The 24,546-nt window shown below is 35.7% G+C and overlaps 1 protein-coding gene across 4 annotated transcripts in view; it reads left to right on the top strand.

Moving 5' to 3' along the window:
- The window catches only part of RALYL (RALY RNA binding protein like), a 95,512-nt gene that overhangs the window by 67,022 nt on the left and 3,944 nt on the right, over positions 1 to 24,546 (top strand). For 2 of the 4 annotated variants that reach the window (XM_070942157.1, XM_070942158.1), the window contains exons 2-7: positions 3,321 to 3,396; positions 6,892 to 6,924; positions 14,722 to 14,769; positions 16,171 to 16,334; positions 16,532 to 16,645; positions 18,894 to 19,066. In XM_070942157.1, the coding sequence (XP_070798258.1) occupies positions 3,321 to 3,396; positions 6,892 to 6,924; positions 14,722 to 14,769; positions 16,171 to 16,334; positions 16,532 to 16,645; positions 18,894 to 19,066 (608 nt within the window). The remainder of the gene's footprint in view (positions 1 to 3,320; positions 3,397 to 6,891; positions 6,925 to 14,721; positions 14,770 to 16,170; positions 16,335 to 16,531; positions 16,646 to 18,893; positions 19,067 to 24,546) is intronic. The other 2 variants (XM_070942159.1, XM_070942161.1) reach the window with 2 other exon arrangements.

The following is a 24,546-nucleotide window of genomic DNA, read 5'->3' as shown; positions in this document are numbered from 1 at the left end:
TATTTCATATCATGCAGAAACATATACTCCAGTCCACGATCTAAACTGCAGAAGACTCCCTTCTTAGAAAGAATTTAACACCACAGTGGTAGGCCAACACTTAAGTTATTCCAAACTCAGGTGTAGGTAGCATTGCTAAAACTGGACAGCAGGACAAAGAACTGAATGGAGTCAACATTGTGAAAAAAAAATAGGAGTTAAATACGTTACAGAACAAAGATGAGAGGTCTCAAGAAATCAACATGAGTGAAGCTTTGTTGTGCCATATGCCCAGATTTTATGAAAGTTGAAAGGAAGACCCAAAAAAGAAGGCATTGTCACTGAGCAAAATTCTCCAGGCATCACCTATGTGTTCCATGTTATTTGCAGAGTTACCATAGGTCTTGTTGGCCTTCTACACTTCAAAAGGGTGATACTAGTGTGGGTGAAATAGTTTAAATTTTAAACAACTCTAAAAACAATTCCCAGGCTTATAGTTTTTCATCCTCACTATATTTTATAAAATGTGTTATGTTCTCAATGTCAGTGTTTTTCAATCGCTCATCTGGTGAGTTCAGTGTTATGATGGTAGACATCGAAACTCTGAAAAAAATTGTTAAATTTTATTTGACTAATTCAGGAATAAAATCAAAGATATGTTGAAATCTATTAACAGTTTGCTTCATATTGAGCCATCAAAAGTGGAGCGGGGGAAATGAAGATTTTATGTTTTCCAGAAGACCTGTGAATTCTGGAAAATCCTTAATGTAAATCCTTAATACCTAAGAATATAAAAATATAATCAAATATTTACTAGAAAACAATGATTGATGTGAGAAAAAAAATACAGAGATTAATGCTATGTCTAAAGTAGTTTTCCTTAGAATTTCATAAATATTGCATGTTTCCAACATATTACTGAGTCGTAAGTTTGTATACTGGGAATAAGTGACCTTAAAGCTGCCATATTAAAAACCTGTGGAAGGGCCCTATTATAATAAAAGGTCACTGGATGAAATTTCCATTGTAATTATAGTACACAAACTCCATATATATGTCTTGGCATAGGTAAAAACATTCCACTATCATTTCTTGTAATATTGAGAGAATTATTAGATTTTTTTTATTTTTTTAAAAGACATAGCTTTAAAACCCTCACAGATATATCTGAGAAGAAGATCTAATCTTTTGTTAACCTGTTAAAAATGCAGTATATCATATAGCTAATTAAATTTACCCTGCAAAGATCTCATTACTGTGTGACTTTAAACAAATCCCCCACATAATTTTTAAAAAGCATATTTTGATGAGGCAAAATGTCTTTTAGAAGTCAAATGTTAGTTCTCTATTTAGAAATCATACCTACATTTTTCTTACATCCAATTCTTCAATCCACATATCAGAATATACATGGAACATACAAAATAAAAAGTTCTACATTATTAATTTATTCACCTGTATGCCCACCCAACTCACAAATGACTTTGCGCACTTTGCAATCAAATAAAAAACAATATAAACAGGGCATATCAAAGACAAACCAAACAAATTGGCGACTGAGGATGTCAATCAGTAGACAATAACATAAAGCAATATCTTATGTACTGCAAATTAGGACATTGGTCCAATCTAACAGAATGAGACTAAGCCTCTAATATCAGGGATAACAATAACTAATATGCAAAGTAGTTGTATATATTAACAATAGAAATGTAAAGAATCAAAATTAGATAAATGAAAAATGAAGGAGTTCAGAAAGAGAAAATTCAAATGAAATGTTTTCTTTTAGAACAGTGAATGCAAGAATAAATTTAAATATAGCAATCTCTTACTGTCCGCCAATGTTTTCCAGTGATTTGTAATGAGAATCAAAACATTATAGTTCTTATACACAAAGAATAAATCTATACAGAAAGCTGAATAAAGACTCAGATTCATATGTTTGTCAGATGATATAAATGAAGTCTCAGTCTTCTAACGCCTAGAAACTGCAGAAAATGAGATTGAAAGATTTTATCCGCTATTGAGTTAAGATGCTATCTATCTATTCCTGACCTGACCTAAACCGTGCTGATTTAAATCTGCTACTTAAATCTTTTCCAAGTTATTGCTGCTGCATAGGAATGTGACATTCATAATAGCCAAGAAAATAATTGTTTTGTTCGTCTAGTAATGCCTTTGTCTCTTTATTCATATCACCAGCTAGTAGAGAAACACCCACTAATCTGGGTACTTCTGCATGGATGAACAAGTTCTTATTGAACAGAATAAGAGAATAGAGTTATTCAATGTAAAATTCCATTTGTAGCCATTTAAAAAAAAAAAAAAAAACCTTAAATGAATTCAGTTAGTAAATATACCCTCAACTAATTTAAACTCTTCACATGGTAATGTATATAGATATTATAACTTATTAACTAGATTCATGTGAAATCATATACTGCCCCAAGTTCTAAAGGAATCTGAGAATGCAACCACAAACTCAACAAATATTAGGTCGAAATGAATTTTATATTATTTGTTTGTTTGTTTTTTTGTTGTTATGCTGTCCACCTCATTATTCAAAGTGACATAGAAGGAAATTAAGCACCATCTCCATATCTTTATTCCACCCCCCCTTTTTTAAAAAAATAATTATAGAAATTTATGGTTAGAATAATATCAGAAAAATAGATATTATAATCTTCCATTTGTTAATTTTGGGAACTCCCTTTAAAAGTTCCTGCTTGTAAGAAAATTATTGTGGGTGATTTATTATGCTGTGATGTTTTATAAGCAAGTGGACAGTGCTTATTCTCCTGTATGTGGTTCTTTATCTTTCCTCCATTTGAGGGTAATATTTTCTCTTTGCCAAAAATATGTGCCTGAACTGAACTATTAAAAGGAAGCAAGATAATAATCACACAATTTAGGTCAAAATTATTGACAGGTACAATTTTATGATATAAAGTTTATATCATTGCTTATAAAGTGAAAAATAGAGATCCTTATCTAATAGGTTGCTTCTTCTGAATGTTTATCAAAGATATTTCTGTTTCTAGCAGTGAATTTTGTGTGTGCTTTTGAAAAAGTTGACAATGTTGGCAGTCAGATGAAATATCTACAGCATCACTTTCTCCTGGAAACCAAAAACCATGTTGTTTTTTAGGCCTGAAGAAGTAAATCTTAAGGTCTGATCTATGCATAAATCCGAATATAGAGTGTGAAAGACTGATGCAATAATCTGCAGACAAATAGCCAACTTGTTCCTATAATACTCCCTCCAATGTTATACATTATTACATATGATCTCCCTGTCTCTCTCTCAATACTGCATTTTAATTCACCATGCTTATTTTCAGACATTAACATGGCAGGAGAGCCAAAACCATACAGACCTAAACTGGGAACTAAGCGACCACTTTCTGCTCTCTACAGGTAAGCTGTCCGATTGATTAAAGAATCTATGAAGTGTTTTTGAAGTTTTTAGTGAATGTTTCTTGGTAAAATATTCAACCTTGCTTGAATATCTGACCATTCGGCTGCCCCTTGGCAGAGAAGTCTTGCTGGAAATAAATGGTGCCAACTCTTAGCATTCATTTTTTTAGAACTTGCAGCTTGGTTTCAATCCAAAACCTCTCTTCCATGTTTCTTTCAGCCTTTTTCAGGACTTCTCCACCTAAATCGTATATACAGGGATACCCACTGGCACCATTCCCTTAGCGCCCCTATTAAGCAATAAGATTGACATTTCTGTAAACTAACTAGAGTTTGGCTGGTTTCAAGCAGTAAAGATATGTTTCACAAATTAAATAATAGCAATAGCATTTAGACTTATATATTGCTTCATAATGCTTTACAGCCCTTTCTAAGCAGTTTACAAAGTCAGCAAATTGCCCCCAAAATCTTGATCCTCATTTTACTGAGCTTGGAAGAATGGAAGGCTGAGTAAAACCTTGAGCCGGTCAGGATCGAACTCCTGGGAGGGGCAGAGTTAGCCTGCAATACTGCATTCCAACCACTGCACACCATGACTCTTATCTAAAGCTTCAGCTTCTTGTCACCTGAACAAATCTCCATGTGTGATAGATTTATCAGAGTTGCGGCCACACATAGAGTTCCTCAGCTATTTGAGGCAATGCAATTTCAGTTAATTACTCAGCACTCCAAACATTTTATGAGATAGGTCAATTCTACATAAGTTTGAACTGCCTGATAGGAGACTATTATCTATTTTACCCTACTCATGAGTAGGAGTCAGTAGTGGGTTGCTACTGGTTTGCCCTGGTTCAGGCGAACCAGTAGTAACGGTGGCAGGAGGCTCCGCCCACCCACCCTGGATGTCATCAAATATGTTCTGCATATGTGCAGAAGTGGCGTGCACAAACGCGAACCGGTAGCAAAGGTAAGTGAAACCCACCACTGGTAGGAGTGGCTCAGACGTGTTAGACAACTTGCTAACTAGGGAAGAAATAGTGACCAGCTGCCAGTAGCTACTTCTTTCACCTTCTAGACCTCTCTTTTGCACTCTTCATTTTAGAAGAAAGAATATTTGAGAGCTCATATGAATTATTGGATCTCTAGACAACTGCTTTTAGTACAGGTACTATTTGCCCAAAGCTCCCAGGGTTACTGAGTCTCAGAAACAATTTATTTCAATGCAATTTTACATTAAAAAAAGTTCCACAGTTTAGAACAATATACAAAGAAGACCTCTGCTGACCAATGGGCCTCTGTGGTCAGGGGTATTTCAAAAGAGTCTTCTGGGCAGCTATTCTATTAAACTTTCAGGAGCGCATCTGTTAGCTTATAACACAATAAACATCCTAGCATCAGATCATTTCTCACATGAGTTTGTATTCTAAATAAACCCTTCCATCTTTTGCAATAAAACAATAATGAAGCTGCTTCAGCAGATGCTCACCATGTCATCCCAGACATATTGAATATCTGGATCCATTTCCATCTGATTTACAGATTGGATTTGGCACTGATAATTAAGACAAACTAATTCATGCAGTGGAGGGGGAAAAATAAAATAAGGTATTTATATAATTCTCCTGATATATTATTTTCAATATAGTCTTCTCATATGCCCTAAATAACTACAGGGATGCTGGCCTTATAATTATGCTTATATTATGCTTATAGTAATTATGCTTATAATTATTATTGACACGTCTATTAAATCAGTTATTATTGTTCCAAACTGAAAGTATGGCAGAGGATTGGTTGATAAAGATGATCCATTACATAGATAAAGGAGAGGAGAACAAAACAGGGAAAGAGACTGATGGTTAAATTACAGCTCACCCAGTTTCTGCCCAATTCTGCTGGGCTGCACCCTGAGATGCTACCAGAGCCCTGCAAGATCAGGTCTGAAGATGGTTAATTGAAAAAGTCAGAGGTCAGATCTGAATCGAGCCAAGCTAAAACAGCAAATGAACATGTTTCTCTCCTCCAGAAAAGGAGAGGCAAATGTGTTTCGAGGCCAGAAGCAATTATAGATCAGGTTCCAAAAGAAACAGCAAAAGAAACCAGAAGCAGGCTCTAGCAATTAATGGTTTAGTGCAGTTTCTCAATCCAATTGTAATGCTTACTGGGGAATTCTGGGAGTTGAAGTTGACAGAGTTTAAAGTTGCTGAGGTTGAGAAACACTGGTCTAGATTTAGGGGATGGGTACCAATAGCATGAAACTTATATAGTTTTGGTGTTTATGAAGAATTCTGATAAAGTTGAGTTGCTGAATTACCATGGATACTACATGCATAAATATCCTAAGAGTATATAATCTTTCATATACCAATTTGACTTCATTTTGATTTTAGCTTCATAGCACCAAGTTACTAATTTAAAGATCAATTTAAATGAAAGGCCAATAGATAATTGTGTTCGTCTCTTGCCTAAGATTTTTTTTTTAAATAATTTACTGTATCACCACAAATCTCTTGAAACCATTTACACTGAAAGAGGGTCAAACTGAGGGCAGCCATATTTTGAGCAAATTGAATCTCAGTTCATCAGAATGGATTTTAAATTGTTTTTAATTAGTGTTTTATCCACAGGCCACCATACATAAAGTATCTCTTCTTTTTTTCCCAGGGAAACACATACCCAGTTGCATTTATTAGCAACCTAGTGAAATCTTAACGATTTAAATTCATTACATATCATTGGTTTGATTATCTTCTGGAACAGCTATGTATTTATATTTCGTTTTCCACCAGAGTTCAAGATCTCTCCAACCTCTTTGACCCTCACAGTAGCCCAAAGAGATAAATTAGAATATTGGACTGTTTCAAAGTACCTTTGAAATTAATGACAAGTTCCTGGATTTTCTGGGTCATAGGGAACAAGTCAACAGAAAAGGTTATTTGTACCTTTTTATCTGCTGGTTATTATCTGCTAGCAAGAAGATAGGGATTAAATTATCATTCTGTGGAAGAAAGCAATGTCCTTCAGGGAGGGAGGGAGGGAAGGAAGGAAGGAAGGAAGGAAGGAAGGAAGGAAGGAAGGAAGGAAGGAAGGAAGGAAGGAAGGAAGGAAGGACGGACTTCACAAGCTGCAGCTGAGATGGCACCGTAGACAAGCAAGGGCTAGCAGAGTGTGTTGGAGAAGACCTATCTGCTGATTCAGTAAGCTGATCTGGGAAGTGGCAGATCTAGCAATGGTAATGATTTATCTCTTGTGAGGGAACCAGACACAAGCTGGTCCTTTCAAAATCATGGTTCTGAAATGCAGAATGAATGAGGAAAGGCACTCATGCATTGCAGAATGTTAACTTGAATTGTTGGGGTACTGAGCCTTTGTGAGACCTTGAATCCTGGAAAATATAAGGTCTTTATTTTGTGTAGCTACAGCATACAATATAAACCTTGTACCATGCATTATTTTTTCAGCAAATGTAACTATTTTTGTTATTTTATTTAACAGACTTGAATCAAAAGAACCTTTCCTTTCTGTTGGGTGAGTAAGAACATTTTGGTTTAATTTTAGAAAAAAATAACTGCATTAATTATATCTTTCAGTAGCTTTCAGCTACTCAAAAGGAATATTTCATTTACTTTTGGAGATCTTCAGTAATGAATAGAAAAATATAGTATTTGGGGAAGCATATCTTTTTCAGACGTTTTCAATCCTTGACTTATGACCTGATGTTTAACAACCCATAAAACACACATATAGCCATTGTAAAACTGTGGGCCCCGTCCACAGTCACATGTCTGCATTTTGGACACTTGGCGATTAGCTTGTATTTACGACTGGTTGCAGCATTCTATGGTCATATGACAGCAAATTGCAATTGCTGCAACTGATTCACTTAATGACCACCATAAACAGAGTCATAAAATAGGGTCCAGTCAAGTGCCTTGACTTGTAACAACTATGATTTATGATAAAAATTTCTGTCCCAATTGGAGTTGTATGTCGAGGAATACCTGTCACTACAATATCATTTCCAATTGCTTTCTTGTCTAAAGAATAGTCCTATCAAAGAATCAACAGAGATCCTGATTATTTATCAGTATTGCTATCACAACTTAAATAACATAAATACCAGATGTCTATGGAGATTCTCAGTCATCCAGGTCATGGTCCCAAAGGTGTTTTTTCAAGAGGCAACTTTTCTTTGAAGTTGTTTTGCTTCTCATTCAAGAAGCTTTTTCAGCTCTGACTGGATGCTGGGGAATGGAAGGATTTATGCTCCTTGCAGATACCTCATCATTTGCATTATTTTAGAGAATCGTTGAGGCCACCTAGAGGTTTATCTGTGTCATCAGGGTCAACTTGAGTAGTGCAAATGGGTGTGGAGCCTTCTTGGAACTGTTGAAAGGACTGTGTTGTAGACTGGAGATAGATGATGTCCTCAACTTATTATGATAATTGGGATTGGAATTTCCATCTCTTAGCAATTGTTAAGTGAGTCATCATGTGACTGCACCTGATTTCACTACCTTTGCTGTGGTTGTTAAGTGAATCTGGCCTCCCCCATTAACTTTGCTTATCAGAAGCTGGCTGGGAAGATCACAAAAGGTAATCAGATGTTCTCAGGACACTGCTGCCATCATAAATAAATGCTCATTGTCAAGTACCCAATCACATGAGGAGGGAGCACTGCAGCACTTGTAAGCGCAAGGGCTGATCTTAAGTCAGTTTTTCAGCACCCTTGTAACTTTGAACAGTCACTAAATGTATGGTCTTAAGTTGAGGCCTACCTGTAGTGGTTTTATATAGATAGTCTATGGCAGGGCTGTCAAACGGCTGGCCCACAGGCCAGATGCATCACGCACTGGCCACACCCATGCCCAGTTTAATGGAGGGTCATGTGACAACGTGCATTTGACACCCCTGGTCTATGGATATGGAGTATGGATCTTTGTGAACCTGTATTCTCCTCGTTCCTTGAACAGAAGTCCTAAGACATATAACAGCTCTTTCCTTGCAGATGATCCTCTGAACAACAAACATTTCAAAGACAACTTTTCAGTGAAAAAGCTGACCAAAATTCACTAAAAATAATCTTCCAATTTAGTTTTGTAAAAAGCAGATTGTCAAACCTGTTAATGATATAGGAAGTCTGTAATTACCAGCAGAGGTAGAGTGGGTGGTTTTTAGGGTTTTCTTTTACACATATATTTTAACTGCTTCTGATGTAGACCTCAAAATAACTATGCTTAAGAATGAACAAACAACAGTCAGACAGATAAAAATACACTAAGTTAAATTGAAGTGAGCTAACATACAAGTTAAAAACATTTTCCATCACTTCCAATTTTATTCTTTCCTTTCCTTAACAAGATAATTGTCATCAAATGGACACTTTAACTTTTGGAATGAAATGGTTCTAGAAGAATCTGCAACTTTATACCACTTAATTTTTATTATGTAAATCAGCCTTCTCCAAGTTGACATCTTTACCTTCTTGTGGGTAAAAAGAAATATCCCGTTAGGATTTGGTTATAAAGTGTACATAGTCAGAATAAGACTAGTCCATTTTGTGTATTTGAAAATCAGTGTTGCATTTTGAATGGGTTTCAGCTTTAATCCTAAACCACTAAGAGAATTGAATCTTCATTTTAGAGTAGCCTTTTGTAATCAAGTGCTATCCAGATGTAATGGATTTCAGCTCCCAAAGGCCATGCTAGCTAACTGAGATTTATGGCATTTGAAATTCAACACACCTGGAGGACACAACGTTGGAACCAGTGGTGGGATTCAGGTAATTTAACAACCGGTTCTCTGCCCTAATGATTTTTTACAACAACCAGCGTGCCAAACTGTTCAGAAAGTTAACAACCGGTTCTCCCGAAGTGGTGCGAACTGGCTGAATCCCACCACTGGTTGGAACGCTGTAACAGGAAAGAATATGACAAGTTCTCCTGGTCTGGTGCAGAGTGGTTCAGGAATAGAGATGCACTAAATTGCAGATTTTCAGACAGAGCTCAGATTCTGTTGTTTAGGAGTTTCAGCAAATTCATTGTAAAATTTCACATCAGCTTTCCCCCACCCGAGTGCAGACATAGTATAATTTTTTCTTTGATTATGTCAGCGGGAGGGATAATTAATTGTATTGGGAGAACTGTCCAATATATATCATTTGGAGAAACAGTAATATAACATGTAAGGTTATAGTAGTAATAATGCCATCAATATGAAATAATAATTATACTATGCCAACTCATAGTATCATTGGTGTATTTCTTGGAAAACAGCTGCTACTCTTAAACACCCTTCATATAATTTTCTTATAAATATGTTCATTTACCTTTTATGTCATTAGGTAGCATCCCTCCAGCTGAGAGGAGACTTAATTTTCCAATTAAGGAAAAATTGGAATTCCAGGAACTGCATCTCCAAGTGATTAAAGTGTCCTACCAAGGATCAAAGGCAATAGCAAAAAGCTAATTGTTTTCAGAAAAAAGTCTTGCTTTCCTATAACATGAAATTCTAAGATCTTAAGTCTCAAAGACCTCAGGGCTTCCCTACTGGTGGCAAAGCCTTTCTGATATCTAGTAACCTCCCATCCTGCCTATATTTCCCAGAAACCGAATCCTTAAGGCCAATTAGGAGAAGCAAAGAGTGACAAACAAGCTGCCAAACTGTATACTTTGCCTCAAGAAGCCTAGGACATGCTGAAAATCCCATTATAGCACATTTTAGGCCTATAAAAATGAAGACGGGGAAAACCTCAAAGACCCAGAGGTCAAGATGATGGAAATCCTGCAGTGCAACCTTTGTCTGAAATCTTTATGCTTTGGAAGAAGAAGAAACTGATTTGATCTAGAACAGGAGTCCCCTATCAGGCTGCGGCATGCAAACAAGCTAAGCCACATCCACAGGATGCAGGCAGCATGCTAAACAATGCCCCCTACAGTCCACGGGAAATCCTCTATCCACGGAATTAGTCCTGGTGCCCAAAAGGTTGGGGGCCTAGAGGAAGGAACTTCTGCAACAGCAGCCTCCATCCTCAAAATCCTAAATTTACTATGGGTGGATGTTCAGAAGTTATAACCAAGCATCTTTCACAGATAGCTGCCAGCCTGTTCTCAGTTCTAGCCCCATGGAGTGAGAGAAACTTAGCCCAACCTTACTCAAGGAGCCAGAACGATGGGATGCCAGGCACATACTTTTTATACCAGGAATAAACAGCTTCATCAATTATTGTAGTCAGTGTTGCACATTTCTATTTTCTCTTTCTGTCAATTGTAACAACTCATGCATTAGACATCCTTGGGCTTTACTGTGGCTTCAGATTCAAACATCCTAGTTATAATCTTGATGCAGTCCATTTTCTCTGAATTATCTTAAAACAGTTTTTATGCCATAGTATGAGAATATTATCTTTTCCCTGCTTGAAATAGAAATGTACAATTCTGCAAAATTCAATATGGGGTAATTGCAGCTCTTCATCATGAGCAAAATAATACAATGAGCAGTACATTGCATGATTGTAGATGAATTAATAATTTTCATGTCTCTGATCCTCATGGAATTCTTTATGTGAATGTTTAATCATGTACAAGAACTAAATAGGGCAAAACAAGTGAGACTTTACTTACGTTTGGAAAGAATCATTATGTCTCATTTTATAATATGTCAATTCATTATAACTACTATTTGCTTCTTGCAGATTAAATGCTGTTTATCATTGGCAGCAAAAACAATCAATATTATATATGAGTGACTTAATAAATTCATCACACACACACACACACACACACACACACACACACACACACACACACACACACACACATGTAAGACTGCATCCAATTAATTTTTGTCCTAAGAGAACATTTTTCATTAGGATGATTTGTGCATCTCTCTATAGTCCTTTTACATGCAGGGTAGGAAATTGGGGACTATCTAGATTGAGAAGGGACTGGAAATGGCACAGGGAAAGAAAGAAAAGAAAAGTTCTACTATATAAAAGGAAGACTGATAGCACATTATTGGATTTCATTTGTTGCATTTCTCCTTTCCTCCATTGCAACTCCATGCCAACTGTTTTCTCCCCAATCTAAAGTTATGAAGGTAGAAATCCACCAACATACAGAGCTAGGAGTTACCACTTGGCCAGTTCAAAGTTGAAAAAGCTCAGGAAAGGAACTAGCTAAGTAACGGGAGGTTGCTACACCAGCAAAATCTCTAACTTGCTTCTATCTGCCAACTCCACCTAGAACACCTCACATCCAGCCACTGGATGTAGACACAGATGTAGACACTATCCGTTTTTTACAGAAATGTTTATGAATTTTGTTCACAGCTAAAAATAATTCAGAAGAGTTCAGTAAAATATAAAACAACATCTGCTAAGATATACAGCTAAAGGCAGTTTTGTGTATTTATTGATAGAAACCTGTCATCCTAGTGCAACAAAAGAAGTTTGTGCCATGCACTGGTCAACCAGGTCAGGACTAGTTAACATTTGGGTGGAAATCCAAGAAATCCTGGAGTATAGGTTAGACTAGAAAGACAGAAAACATTCTAGAAGAAGGCAGTGACAAAGCACCTTGGTGCATGGATGTGTTTCTGAAGTCACCAGGAGCTGAGCCCAACCTAAAGGAGACTTTAATGAATATTATTATATTACCTTGCTTTACAGTAATAATAGGAGAAAAGACTCATGTTAGCCAGTTGCTGGCTGTATTAGAACTTTTTTCCCCATCCTTGTTTGCCTATGCTTATACTATTTCTCATTTTATGATTTTAAGGTTGCCAGAGTTTAGGACAGGAAAATTAGCTAAAAAGAGATGACTGCTGTGGATGAGGTGGGATAAATACCATTTTCTGGTACTATAGAAAATAGAAAATATTGTCATTATATTTGTGAACTTACTCTATGTGCATTAAAGCAAACTTATTCTAAGTAACTTTTTCTGTGTACAAGAAAGCTTCCACTTGAATCTGCATAAAACAAATGTCTTTTTAAAAAGATTATTCCATATTTAAAAAAATAGCAATAGTTCGGCAAATCAGAAAAAAAAAACAATTTTAATCCAATCAAGTCATTCTTCTACAAGTTTTCTACTTGGCCAAAATTGGTATTGAAGAAAAGAGATAAAAATTCTAATTCCTACTGCATGAGTGAATTAAAACATGGACATCTGTAGGGCTGAGAGGGTATGAAGACAACAGACAAAATCTATGTCATAATAAAAATGCTGTGACTTGCATACTTGTATCTGATGTCAAGTTGTAAGCACATAATTGTGGCATTTGTGTGCTGATGTCGCCAGCTACACATCATCATGTCTACAAATAAACGGGACAATTCCACATAGCGATAGCCTGAGGAACTCAACATTTTTAAATCTAAAACAATTCAATACGGTAATCACTCTATAAGAAATAAGGAGGTTGCATGTGTCTCTTGTTATATATAATAACATAGACTGTAAATTGCATATGGATGTGAATTAGGCAAATAATGCCTATTATGCTTGTCAGTAACTGCCAGTGAGACAGTCATTATCTATTATGATTCAGAAAAATTACCATCTTCAGTTTTCAACTTTATGTTTTCATCTACTTCTTTCTTATTTTCTATTTTCATTACCATAGCGAGAGGGGAGGGGATGTGAGTGATTCAACAGGATTTTTCAAAAGAAAAGAAAATGATTCATTCTGGAAGTTCATGCTATTAGCTTGTTTTTGTTATTCATATGTTTACCATTTGGCTTATATATACCGTATTTTTCAGAATATAAAACGCACCTTTTCCCCCCAAAAAAGAGGATGAAAATCTGGGTGCGTCTTATACTCCGAATGTAGCCCTGCCCAGCCTCGCAAACAGAGATTTCAGAGGCTGAAAAAAGCCTCAGAAAAAAAGCTTCAGAAAAAAAGCCTCCAAACAGAGCTTCAGAAAAAAAGCCTCTGAAAGGCTTTTATCTAAAATAATATGGCAAGCAACAAAAGAAGAATCAGTAAAGGTTCTAACCAAATTATGCTAACAAATCTGGAGAATGACACAATAACCAACAGATTGGAAGAGGTTAATCTACATGCCAATACCAAAGAAAGAAGATTGAACAGAGTATAGATAGTGCTTCAGAAAAAAAGCCTCCAAACAGAGCTTCAAGAAAAAAAGCCTTTCTTTCTGAAGCTCTGTTTCGGAGACTTTCAGAGGCAGAAAAGTTTTTTTCTGAAACAGAGCTTCAGAAGCAGGAAAAAAAGCAAGGCACAGAACTCACAACCAACGAACCTGTTGCTAAAATTCACCTCTGGGAACAGCTGATTGGGGGTATTCTGGGAGACTGATCCACCTACCAATCAGCTTTTTTCTTATTTTCCTCCCTAAAAACTAAGGTGCGTCTTATACACCGGTGTGTCTTATACTCCGAAAAATATGGTATATCAAAATCACACAATAAATATTTTTATTTGGTATAAAAGTAAGTGATCATTTGATGCCTAGACATTCATATCAAGGAAAGTGACAGGCTTTCAAGAACAACTTTTTAAATGTGGTAGGCGAGGGAGAGAATTGAGGCAAATATTTTTGCATGAGTCACAAATGTTGTTTTCATGGGATGGAGGGGGGACATGATACAACTCAAGCTTACATGCACCTTAACTTAAATTTGATTTTTACAACTCTATTTGAACTCATAATTGGATTCTGTCTAGCAGAGGATAAAGAAACACATATCCAAAAGCTTCCTCTGGCTGGGACACTGTCATGAAACATTAAAAACATTAAAAATAAAGCTCACATGACCATAACCACAACTTTCCAAAAGGTCATTTTCTTCGGAGGCATGGGTCTCAGATTTTGGACATATTCTATATATTAGACCATATGAACCATTTTTTTGGTTCAAAAAATTATTGTCCTATGATATACCATTTCATCCAATTAAAGATTATGCCAACAAGTTTTAGTACTATATATGAACAAAATATAGGATATTACTTTTATTTTTACTTTAAAAATTAGATTATTTTTTTTGCCCTGCTTTTATTATTTTTTAATAATTATCTCAAGGTGGCAAACATATCTAATACTCCTTTCTTCCTCCTATTTCCCCCACCTGTGAGGTCAGGTGAGTTGAAAGCGAGTGACTGGCCCAAAGTCACCCACGAAGCTTTCATGCCTGAGATGAGATTAGAGTTCATAGTCTCCTAATTTCTAGCCTGGTGCCTTAACCATAGACCAAACTTAGATAAAAATTCTTATTGTGATTCATGCCTTACAAATTATTATTAACTAATATAATTTGCCTCATCTCTTCATGGGACTTTTCTTTGCTCTTCTTGCAGTGGTTATGTCTTTGATTACGATTATTACAGAGATGATTTCTACAATCGGTATGTGTACCTTTCTTCCTGCCTTTGCATATATGAACTGCATTTTTATTTATTATAAGAGATTGGGAAGAGAGCATTAATTTTCTCAGGAAATCATCAGGAATTGTGTTAGAGTTGAACTGGGTCTATGGGAAAGGCTTTTTAGATAGATCCTTTAGATAAAAGGATAACCTTCCTTCGATTTATATGTTGATGTACAAATGTAATGATGTTCATTACAGTTAAGTTTAAATATCCTTAAATAAATTAAATACTTATAGTTAGTTACTTATATGTAAAATATTTTTTTCTCAGTTTAATAAGATGTCAGCTGTTGTTGTTTTCCTTTTGGACAAGGTTTTCACTCAGTCAAGCTCTCCTAGCCATGAATAGAGCTACAGAGCTTTGCTGGTAGTTGTGCTGGGAACTCTGTATGCATATAAATATTAGTACAGAATATTAGTACCATTATGGAAAAAGACAAGCCAGACTGCTTAGATATATTGCAAAAATTTTCAAACACATAAACTACAAATCAGAAATACAGTATTTCTGTATTGGCATCTCCTGTTGATTATCATATATATGTAGATCATTTGGGGGCATATTTACCCATAAGCAATTCTAACTTGTTCCAGGAAAGTATGCACATAATTATGCATGTTTATCTAATGACAATCATATATTTAAAACCAATATGATTTGAAGTTGGTAGTATGATATCAGTGCAAATAATGTTTTTCATTCCTATAAACAGTTAAAATTTGATGAGAAGTTAATAGGACTGTATCAAGGAAAGACATTTATCATTCTCCAAAACACTTGAAGTTCTTATCATTCTCTTTGTGAGTTAGAAGTACTTCAGTTTATCTGATGTGTCAGCTTAGCTATGTGCTCTTTATATGTATAGATATTATGGAAGGCCATGATTTCTGAGAGTACAGGGAACTGTAATCCAAACACATCTGCAAAGGAAAGTGGAATTGCTTTTAATAGTTTCATAATTAATTGACTGAAATAAAATTATATAGATAAAAATGTTCACATTACGGCAAAGTCAGTTTGTAATGATGTTCTTCGTGGAAAAAAAACAGCTACACACTGACTATAATGAAATATAAATATTGTTATTGATGAACTCTTGAAATCTACCCTGTTTCTCCCAAAATAAGACATCTGATAATAAGCCCAATCGGGCTTTTGAGTGCATGGCAATAAGGCCAAGCGCTTATTTCAGGGTTCAAAAAAATTTAAGACAGGGTCTTATTTTTGGTGAAACACGGTAATTTAACTCTGATTAAACCTTTTGAAATATTGGAGGTCAGCTTTCTCATATGAAAGAGCAGAACCTAGTATGCAAAATCTACCTAACATAAAATTACAATTGAACATTCCGAAGCCTCTGTTTCTATTTCTCTGAAGGTTATTTGATTATCACACCCGGGTTCCTGCCCCACCTCGTGCTGTGATTCCATTGAAACGCCCACGAGTAACAGTCACAGCAACTCGCAGAGGAAAAGGAGTCTTCTCCATGAAAGGGACATCAAGGTCTATATCAAGTGGAGCTTCTTCAGCAGGATCAAAATGTGAGTTCATGCATACATTGTGAACTAACTTCTTTAGTTTTAAAAATAACTAAGGGTAATTAGATGTTTAGGTGTCTCTACTCCCTTCCAAAAATGTTTGCTTTATTAGCAGTGTATTCTTTAGTATAATGTTAATCTTAAAAGAAATAATATTATACCATTTTATTATTGCTGTTCTATTCTTTTTTCACTTTTAGTGAAATCAGATGAATTGCAGACAATCAAGAAGGAATTAACGCAGATCAAAACAAAAATTGATTCTTTGCTAGGGAGACTGGAGAAGATTGAAAAGCAGCAGAAAGCTCAAACAGGTAGAACAAAATTGCCTATAACTCTTAGTAACTCATTAAAACATGAATTAATCCACTGTAAAATCAATTATATTGTCATTCGAGGTTGGAGGTAGGTACCAGTGAAAATTTGGAGGTGTTTAAATTAAGGTGTTTGTTTTAAAATTTTGAGTTTAAGTTAAGGTGTTTAAGTTTTCCTCAATTTTAGATTTAGATGTAAACCTAAAAATTGAAGTAAATTTTAAAAATTCTATCATGATCCACCAGTTAAAATTAAATTCAAAAGGCAATTTATTCTCTCTGGTGAGAGACAAGTAACAATAAAATCACAATTTTCCTGTGACGCAGATTATATTACAGTATATCTAATCTGGGTTGGCCGCCAGTACCAGAGGTTTAGTCTTCCAAGCTGGAATCTTCAGACGTTGGAGCCCATCCTCAGGGAACTTCTCTCTCACCAGAATGCTCCAAGACGAGAATGTTTTGGTGAGAAAGAAATTGGATTTCTTTCTCACCAAACTGGAGCCCATTCGTACTGGAGCCCAGGATGGGCTCCAGTACGAATCCAATTACTCCAGTTTGGCAGACTAAACCTCTGGTCCTTGTGACCGACACAGATTGGATGTATTTATAATCTACATTATAGGAAAACTGCTTTTATTGAGTATTCTCCTGAATAGAGAATACAATATTTAAACTGATTCTTGAAACTTATTGAGTCAAGAAGAAAAGATAGGCCAGTCCTTTAATAGGGTTTCTCCAAAACATTTGGCTGTTTCTTCTTATTTGAAATTAAATCTTGATTCACTGGAGTTCATATCTAGTTAGACACACATGTAATGTTAATGAGACTCCCCTCTTTGCCAAAAAAAACCCTCCATACAATGTCTTATACAATTTGGGATTAATCCCTATTGGACTGTTTGCAAGACAATGCAAAAAAAATCTTCTGTTGTTCAGTTGAATTTAAAAAATGGGAACAAATTGGCTAAATAATTCAACAGTATAAAATACAATAAAATGGAATTAAAGAAAGAATTAAAGAAATATCCAAAAGTGAAACAGTTCACAATTAAAACTAAATAAGTTTTATGCATCCTTTAATGAAATCTGTAACTCAGTATCTCTTAAAAAATCAATGCCACTATTAGCAATGGCAACAGCTGTTGTGGACAAGAAGACTTTATTTTTTTATTTTTTGCAATAGCTATTCAAAAATTTTGAATTGCTCCAAAATAAAAAAGTAATTTTAAAACAAAAATTTCAGAGCAAATAAAATGGCAAAATTCCTTTATAATAGAATAAGCTCATGCTTATAGAGCATATTTAAAATAGACCTTTTCTAAGAAGTTACTCTGAAGTCACCATTCTCATTCTTAGGATACCAAATTGCTCAATAACTTTCTTTTGTACTATCTTATTTTCTTCCCAATCATTTACTCATGGCAGTTCACAGAATTGTTTTCCTTTGGACTAGATTTAATTAGACTATTATACATTTTTTCTTCAAAACTCATCTCTGGTTCTCTGTTATCACTGTTCATATTGATATGAACTATTATCCACTTGTTATCTCAACTTTCATCGTCTTCAGAAGATAGAGAATGGACCTCTATACTAATATATAGACTACTCCCTTCTATTAAATCAATGTCTATAAGTTAATTAACTATCATATTTTTTGGAATATAAGACACACTTCACCCTCCCAAAAGTGGGTGAAAATTTTGATATGTCTTAATACAGCAAGTGTTGCGGGAGAAGGGAGTTGGTGTGGCTCTGATCAGCTGTTCTAGAGTGGGCCGCGGTGGCGGCGAATGGGCCATGCCAAACAGGCCAGTGATGAACAGGCCACCATGGCGGCAAATGAGCCGCGGCAGTGGTGAACGGGCTGCGCTAAATAAACTGTGATGGTGGAAAATGGGCCGCGGCAGCACCAAACGCACTGCACCAAACACGCTGTGGCGAATGGACTGCGGTGGCGAATGGGTGGTGGTGAATGGGCTGCGGCAGCAGCAAATGGGCTGCGGCAAACCAGCATGGATGCTGGAGGCAGAGGCAGTTTTTTTTTTCCTTGTTTTCCCCCCCAAAAAAGGTAGGTGTATCTTATAGTCTGCAGCGTCTTATACTCCGAAAAATATGGTATGTGGTTTAATTGATAAATGTGCTATTAATTATATGAATAGTCCTTTATTCTGATAATTTTTAATAATCTATAAATGTGATAATTCCATGCAAGTGGAATTATATGGTAATTTGTATATTCCAGAAATTCAAAAGAAACAAATAGAAGACTGTGTAGAGTTGATCCAAGAAGAATGCACATCAGAGAATGCCGACAACTCTACAGAAGAGCCTATTGAAGGAGGGCTGGATGGGGACGGAGAAGAAATGACAGATGGGATAGAGGAAGATTTTGATGAGGATGGTAGTAATGAGCTGGTAAGAAATTACAAGTGTCCTATGTACAGTAAAGAAAAGGGGAAACAGAATAACAAGAGGTGGCTACCATGTTCCATCTTCCAATTTAATCTACAGTAGCAGAGTGATTATAACCACTGTTAATAAATATTATCTGATATATCCAGAATACATAAAAGCACTTTTTTGTTGCTTTATAGTCTCCATTTTAAGATAATAGGAAATGAATTTTATACCTTTAATGCAACTCTTTATTGCTTACCAGGATAGGGTTTTCAAGCATTATTCCAAAGGTTAAGTAAATAATTAATATAATCTTCCTTTAAAAAAGGTCACTGTATGGATAATTCTTCTAAAACCTTTAACGTAACGCAGCAATTGCACCTCTACTGAATAAATCAAATAACAAGTGCTTAAGTTGACTATAATGCCAGTAAGTATTTTGGGCTAAATCAAACTAATTTTTAAATTCTGTGTTATTTTAAAATGGCTTCCTTAGATGTAAATTGAACCAAAGTAACCTTGTATCAGGTCTAGTTTATACCAAATTTATTTTTAAATTGAGATTATCCCATAGCGGAGGTTTTCTGCTATGAAAACATATTTTATATATTGTATGTGTCCTGCAAAATTAAAAGTGAGCTTTGAATCTGATCCCTGTGGAAACAACCATTCAAATAACCAGGATTTCAGTGAAGTCACTAATATCTCTTGAACTGAGGAGCTAAAATGAGTTAAGTTCTAAGTGTCTTATTCCAAAACTGTCCAAAACTAGCATAAACCACCCAGAGGCACTGGGAGTTAGGCAACATATTAACTTAAAATATTATTATTAGTGATAAATCTGAAAAATGTCAAAAATCAAATGCACATTTGTCAGCTGATACTTATGTATCCAATATACTCTCTAGATGTGTTGTCAAACCTGAAAATTAATTTTAAAAAATAATGATGGAATAAATTTGGTGAACTTCTCAAAATATAAATTAACTTTCAAAATATATTTATTGCAATCACATATTTCTTATCCAAAATGCTCAAGAGGAATTCTGAGTCATCTGCAACAAAAGAGGGGATGAGTATAGAGCTCCCCATAAAATGTTTTTAAGTAGAAGAAAGATTTGCAGTTACAAATCATTACATTCTTCTCCCACCTTCTCATTCTACCTCAGTGTTTTATAGTTCATTATCTTCAGCATCCTGAATCATTCACAAAGCACTGAGGTCTGATTTTATGCTATTTCCTGTAGATCCTGCTTTGCCTCATTAAACTACAGATTTGCCTCTACTCAAAATTTAGGTTCAGTCAAATCCAACACACGTTGCCAAAATAGTATTGACTCATCTCTTATTGATGGCAAAAGAAAGCCTGCAGTGTAGTCAATATCTGGGAATAAAGGAAAATTACATATAGAGATTTGGGGGTTGTGGTTGAGTGTATGTTTGAGAATAATGTGTTTAGTCACATCGTACTTATTACTTCCAATCAAATGTCTGCATTTTTTTCCTTTAAACTGTCTTCTCCAACAAAGGCATTTTATGGAACTCTCCAAATTTGCAAACCTTTTTAACAAGACAAGAAAGCAAATTGGCCAAAAGGAAGTGATAAAGGGGTGATACTTTCCTATCACACTGATCTTGCCTTCTAAATAATGTTCACAAGGTGCCAAAAGCTGGAGCGGGCCAATGAGAGGAATTAATAGAGTGAGCTGGACAAAGAACTAAACAGGGGAGCATCTCACATCCGTCCTAAGCAATCTTCTTTATTGATAATGTGATTTAGTGGCACATCAACACTTAGTGGCAATAATTAAGGAGGCACCAAAGCACAGAAGGAGATGGTGGAATCTGTTCCTCATTTGTGCATCTTAAATGTATAAGGCTGTCATAAGCAGAACTACAATTAGCCTATGGAATAGCAGTCATATGGCTTCTGCTTCCGAATAAGGATAGAGCTACGTTCCTTTTCTCTTGTGAATTATTGCTGACAGCAAAAATCAGCAGCATAAAAGAGTTCAGCAAGGTCATCTCTTACCTCCGTGAATAGCTGGAACTATTTTATAGCTGTAGGAGAAGTAAAACACAAGAGTCATCAGATTTTGTAATCTGTGATGTGCACTATGCCTATGCATTGTTAATGTGATTCTGAAAAAAGCAAAAAGATTCTCTTTAAAGAGTTTTTCAGGAGCAAATTGTTGCATAGAAAAAGACTTAAAGATCAACTGAACAAACAACTACGCAAAGTGGTTTTGTCAAGATATTTTTTTTCCAGGGGTGCAGAGTCAATCTGCTGCAATTGTGAAAGAACCTTTGGGAAGCGTTTAAATTGCCCTGGAAAATGTGAAGACGGTATGGGGGATGGATGTACCTTCTGCTCCTATTTAGCTATCAATGACAGAATCTGTAACAAGGGACTGCTGCCATTTGCATCACTATCATTGTCACCTACACCAATAATGCCTTTTCTTTGCCCTGCACTCTCTTTGCTGACTTGTTAGAGAGAAGCAATGTTTTATGAATACTATTATTTCAATGCTTGCAGTAACGTTAATAGCAAATTTAATATCCATCACATCTCCCCTACTGAAACTAGCTTGAAAGCATTTCAATTGCATATTTTAGACAGGGCAAATTAAAGCATAATGACTTTTTTGTCAAGTTATTAATGCAAAGCAATAGACCTAATTGCTTGGGCATAGCTCTTCTGGATTGTGGTGGAATTCGCTTTCAATTAATGTGTTCGACTGACAGCTGCTGAAAGGGTTTCTAGCCAGTTGGAATGTACCACAGATTATTTCCTGAAGATGGTGGATTAAATTTGAAATGAATGAAATGTTTGATTTAATATATAAAAGTATATAGGCTACTGTGATTTCAAATTTCAAGTGTCCCTATGTTTTTGAAGCTAACCTTGAAGAAAATGTGTGGCCTTGTTATTTCTTTTATCTTGCAGCCATTCTGAATTAAAATATAAAGATATCTCCCTTCTCAACCCTATCTAGTACATAGACGTAAGCACACACAAAAATGCTGGAGGGAGAAAGATTTGAACTGACACCAGTGCAATACTAATTCCACTCCTAGAAAGGGATGAAAACTGGATGACATCCTCATTTCTCAGCATCTGATTTATTATTATTTTTTAAGCAAGAGAGCTGGGCTTCTCTCCTGCAGCAAAATATTGCACTGCCTGAAAAGATTTCTGTTCCTATACTTATAAAACAAGAGGGCTAACTGAAATTAAGAAACAAAGCAGTAAAAGAGATTGCCATGCAAGTATTTAATCTTTTTTTTTTAAAGGAAGGAAGCTATGTTTACTTAGAATTGTTTTCTTTTCATTATTTAATAAAAAAAACATTTCAAGAGATGTGCTCTCTGTCTCCAACACAAATCTTCTCTGTACTTTTTTTTTAACAGAGACATATACTTGTTGTCCCTATAACAAGGTTATTTATTTCTCTTTCTTTCTCTCAAGATTGACTTTTTTTCACTCCTGTTTCTATCCCTTCCTAGGGAGTGGAATCGGTGTTGTGTAGAGATAGTTCTGTTCATAGCTTGACATCTTCCAGGTATATCTTAACTTTAACTGCCTAGTGGCTGGGTAATTGAGTCCAACACATCTGGAAAATGCAGGTTGTTAAAAATAAACTGAGCTATTTTTTAAAAATATATAACTCAGACAGAGACCTTCTAAAACCCTTGGATACTAAAACAGATGTTTTGAAATTCAGTAGTCATAAGTATAATTTCAGTAAGATACTCGGAGCTGCTTCTTATCTAGCTACCTCAAAAAGATTGTGTCATTATAGACACACACACACTGGGTCAGTAACGTATCAGAAGACATTTAGGAATAAGGCATATTCATGGTGATAATATGCAAGCTCTCTTTTAAAAAGGTACTTTGCAATGCATGGGAAATCTTACAAGGCACTTTTCTTTGAATCAGTAATGCAGCTGTGTTGTTGTTTTTTTTCAAAATTGCTGTGGCTTATTTGGAAACAACTGCTCTTAGCTGCTTCTCATCTGTGTATGTGCACCACTATTTAGGTTCACTTTTCTTGCAAGCCGAATCAGAAAGTAGAGTTTGCAAAGCAGCTGGGTGAACCAGGGAAAAGAGGTGACTACTTTATATGCCTGCGCCTTCCTGAACGTTGCAAAGCTTCTTCCAACAAAAGATTTGCACAGTCACAATAAGCTCCCAACATATTGGATGGCTGTTTAGTTGGCCTCTTCAGAGAACAGAGGTTTGGGGCAACCTCAGATTGGAATCACAAAGCATTTAAAGGTCAAATGTCAGGTTCTTAACAGCCTTATATTAATATTGCAGATTGCATTATGCCCTACAAAATTCAAGAAAACATGGAAAAGTTAAAGGTTTCTGTAATGGAAGTTATTTCTTAGAAATATTAATTTGAACAATTTAGATTATATAATGCAATTCCTTAGTTTTGCCCTGCTTTCCAAAAACGGAACTTTCTTCCATGATGTCTTGCTGCTGATTATTAGTCTTCCTTTAGCCTAAGTTACCCCGAAAACAAACATTTCTCGAGTTTCCATCTTGCCCTGAGCAAAATAATGAAATGAAACTAGATAAATTCTTCATGGAATTCAGGACTTTGCCTTTGTGATTAGAGAGGGCAAGAATATATCCTAGGTACCCAACATGAACACAACTTAAAAGGCAGTGCAGTATTCAACTATAATAGTAGCATGTTCTAAAGTGCTGTTTTATATTTTTTTAATAAATAGAAATGATGTCAATAAAACATTTTTAGGATTTTTAAAGTTATTCTTTGGAATGATACCAACAGAATATTATTAATACTGTAATAATAATTCTTATTAGGTGTGATTGTAGTTCTGTCTATCATGGATTTTCTTTTGAAAGGCTATTATGCCTGAGGATTAGTCACTGCAGATAATTGATGCCATGCCTTTTTGTAAAATAAAAAGGACATCTGATGAATTATTTGACATTAGGATATTTTCAATCAGAGCCACAATCATATTGAAATGATTAATGTAATAGGTAATATTTATGTATTATTGCAATAACTATGAATTACATCAGTGGATATCAGCGCCTGGTGAAATGTTTATTATTACTTTATAAATAATAAGGTTGGCGAAGGTTGTTGAGAGTGTGGTGGCGCGACAACTTCCCCAGTACCAGCGATCTATCTAGATCCGCTCCAGTCGGGTTTCAGGCCTGGCTACAGCACAGAAACGGCATTGGTCACATTGGTTGATGATCTCTGGAGGGCTCGGGACAGGGGTTGTTCCTCTGTCCTAGTCCTTTTAGATCTCTCAGCGGCTTTTGATACCATCGACCATGGTGTCATGCTGCGCCAGTTAGAGGGGTTGGGGGTGGGGGGCACCGTGCTGCGGTGGTTCTCCTTTCTCTCTGACCGGTCGCAGTTTGTGTTGACAGTGGGACAGAGGTTGACCTCGAGGCCCCTCCTGTTCAACATTTTTGTGAAGCCGCTGGGTGAGATCAT

The sequence above is a fragment of the Pituophis catenifer genome, unplaced genomic scaffold (assembly GCF_029215685.1).
Source record: "Pituophis catenifer annectens isolate HBS135680 unplaced genomic scaffold, rPitCat1.0.hap2 SCAF_3, whole genome shotgun sequence".
Lineage (NCBI taxonomy): Eukaryota > Metazoa > Chordata > Lepidosauria > Squamata > Colubridae > Pituophis > Pituophis catenifer.
The sequence above is the reverse complement of the archived record's forward strand: the minus strand, read 5'-3'. Positions and strand labels throughout refer to the sequence as shown.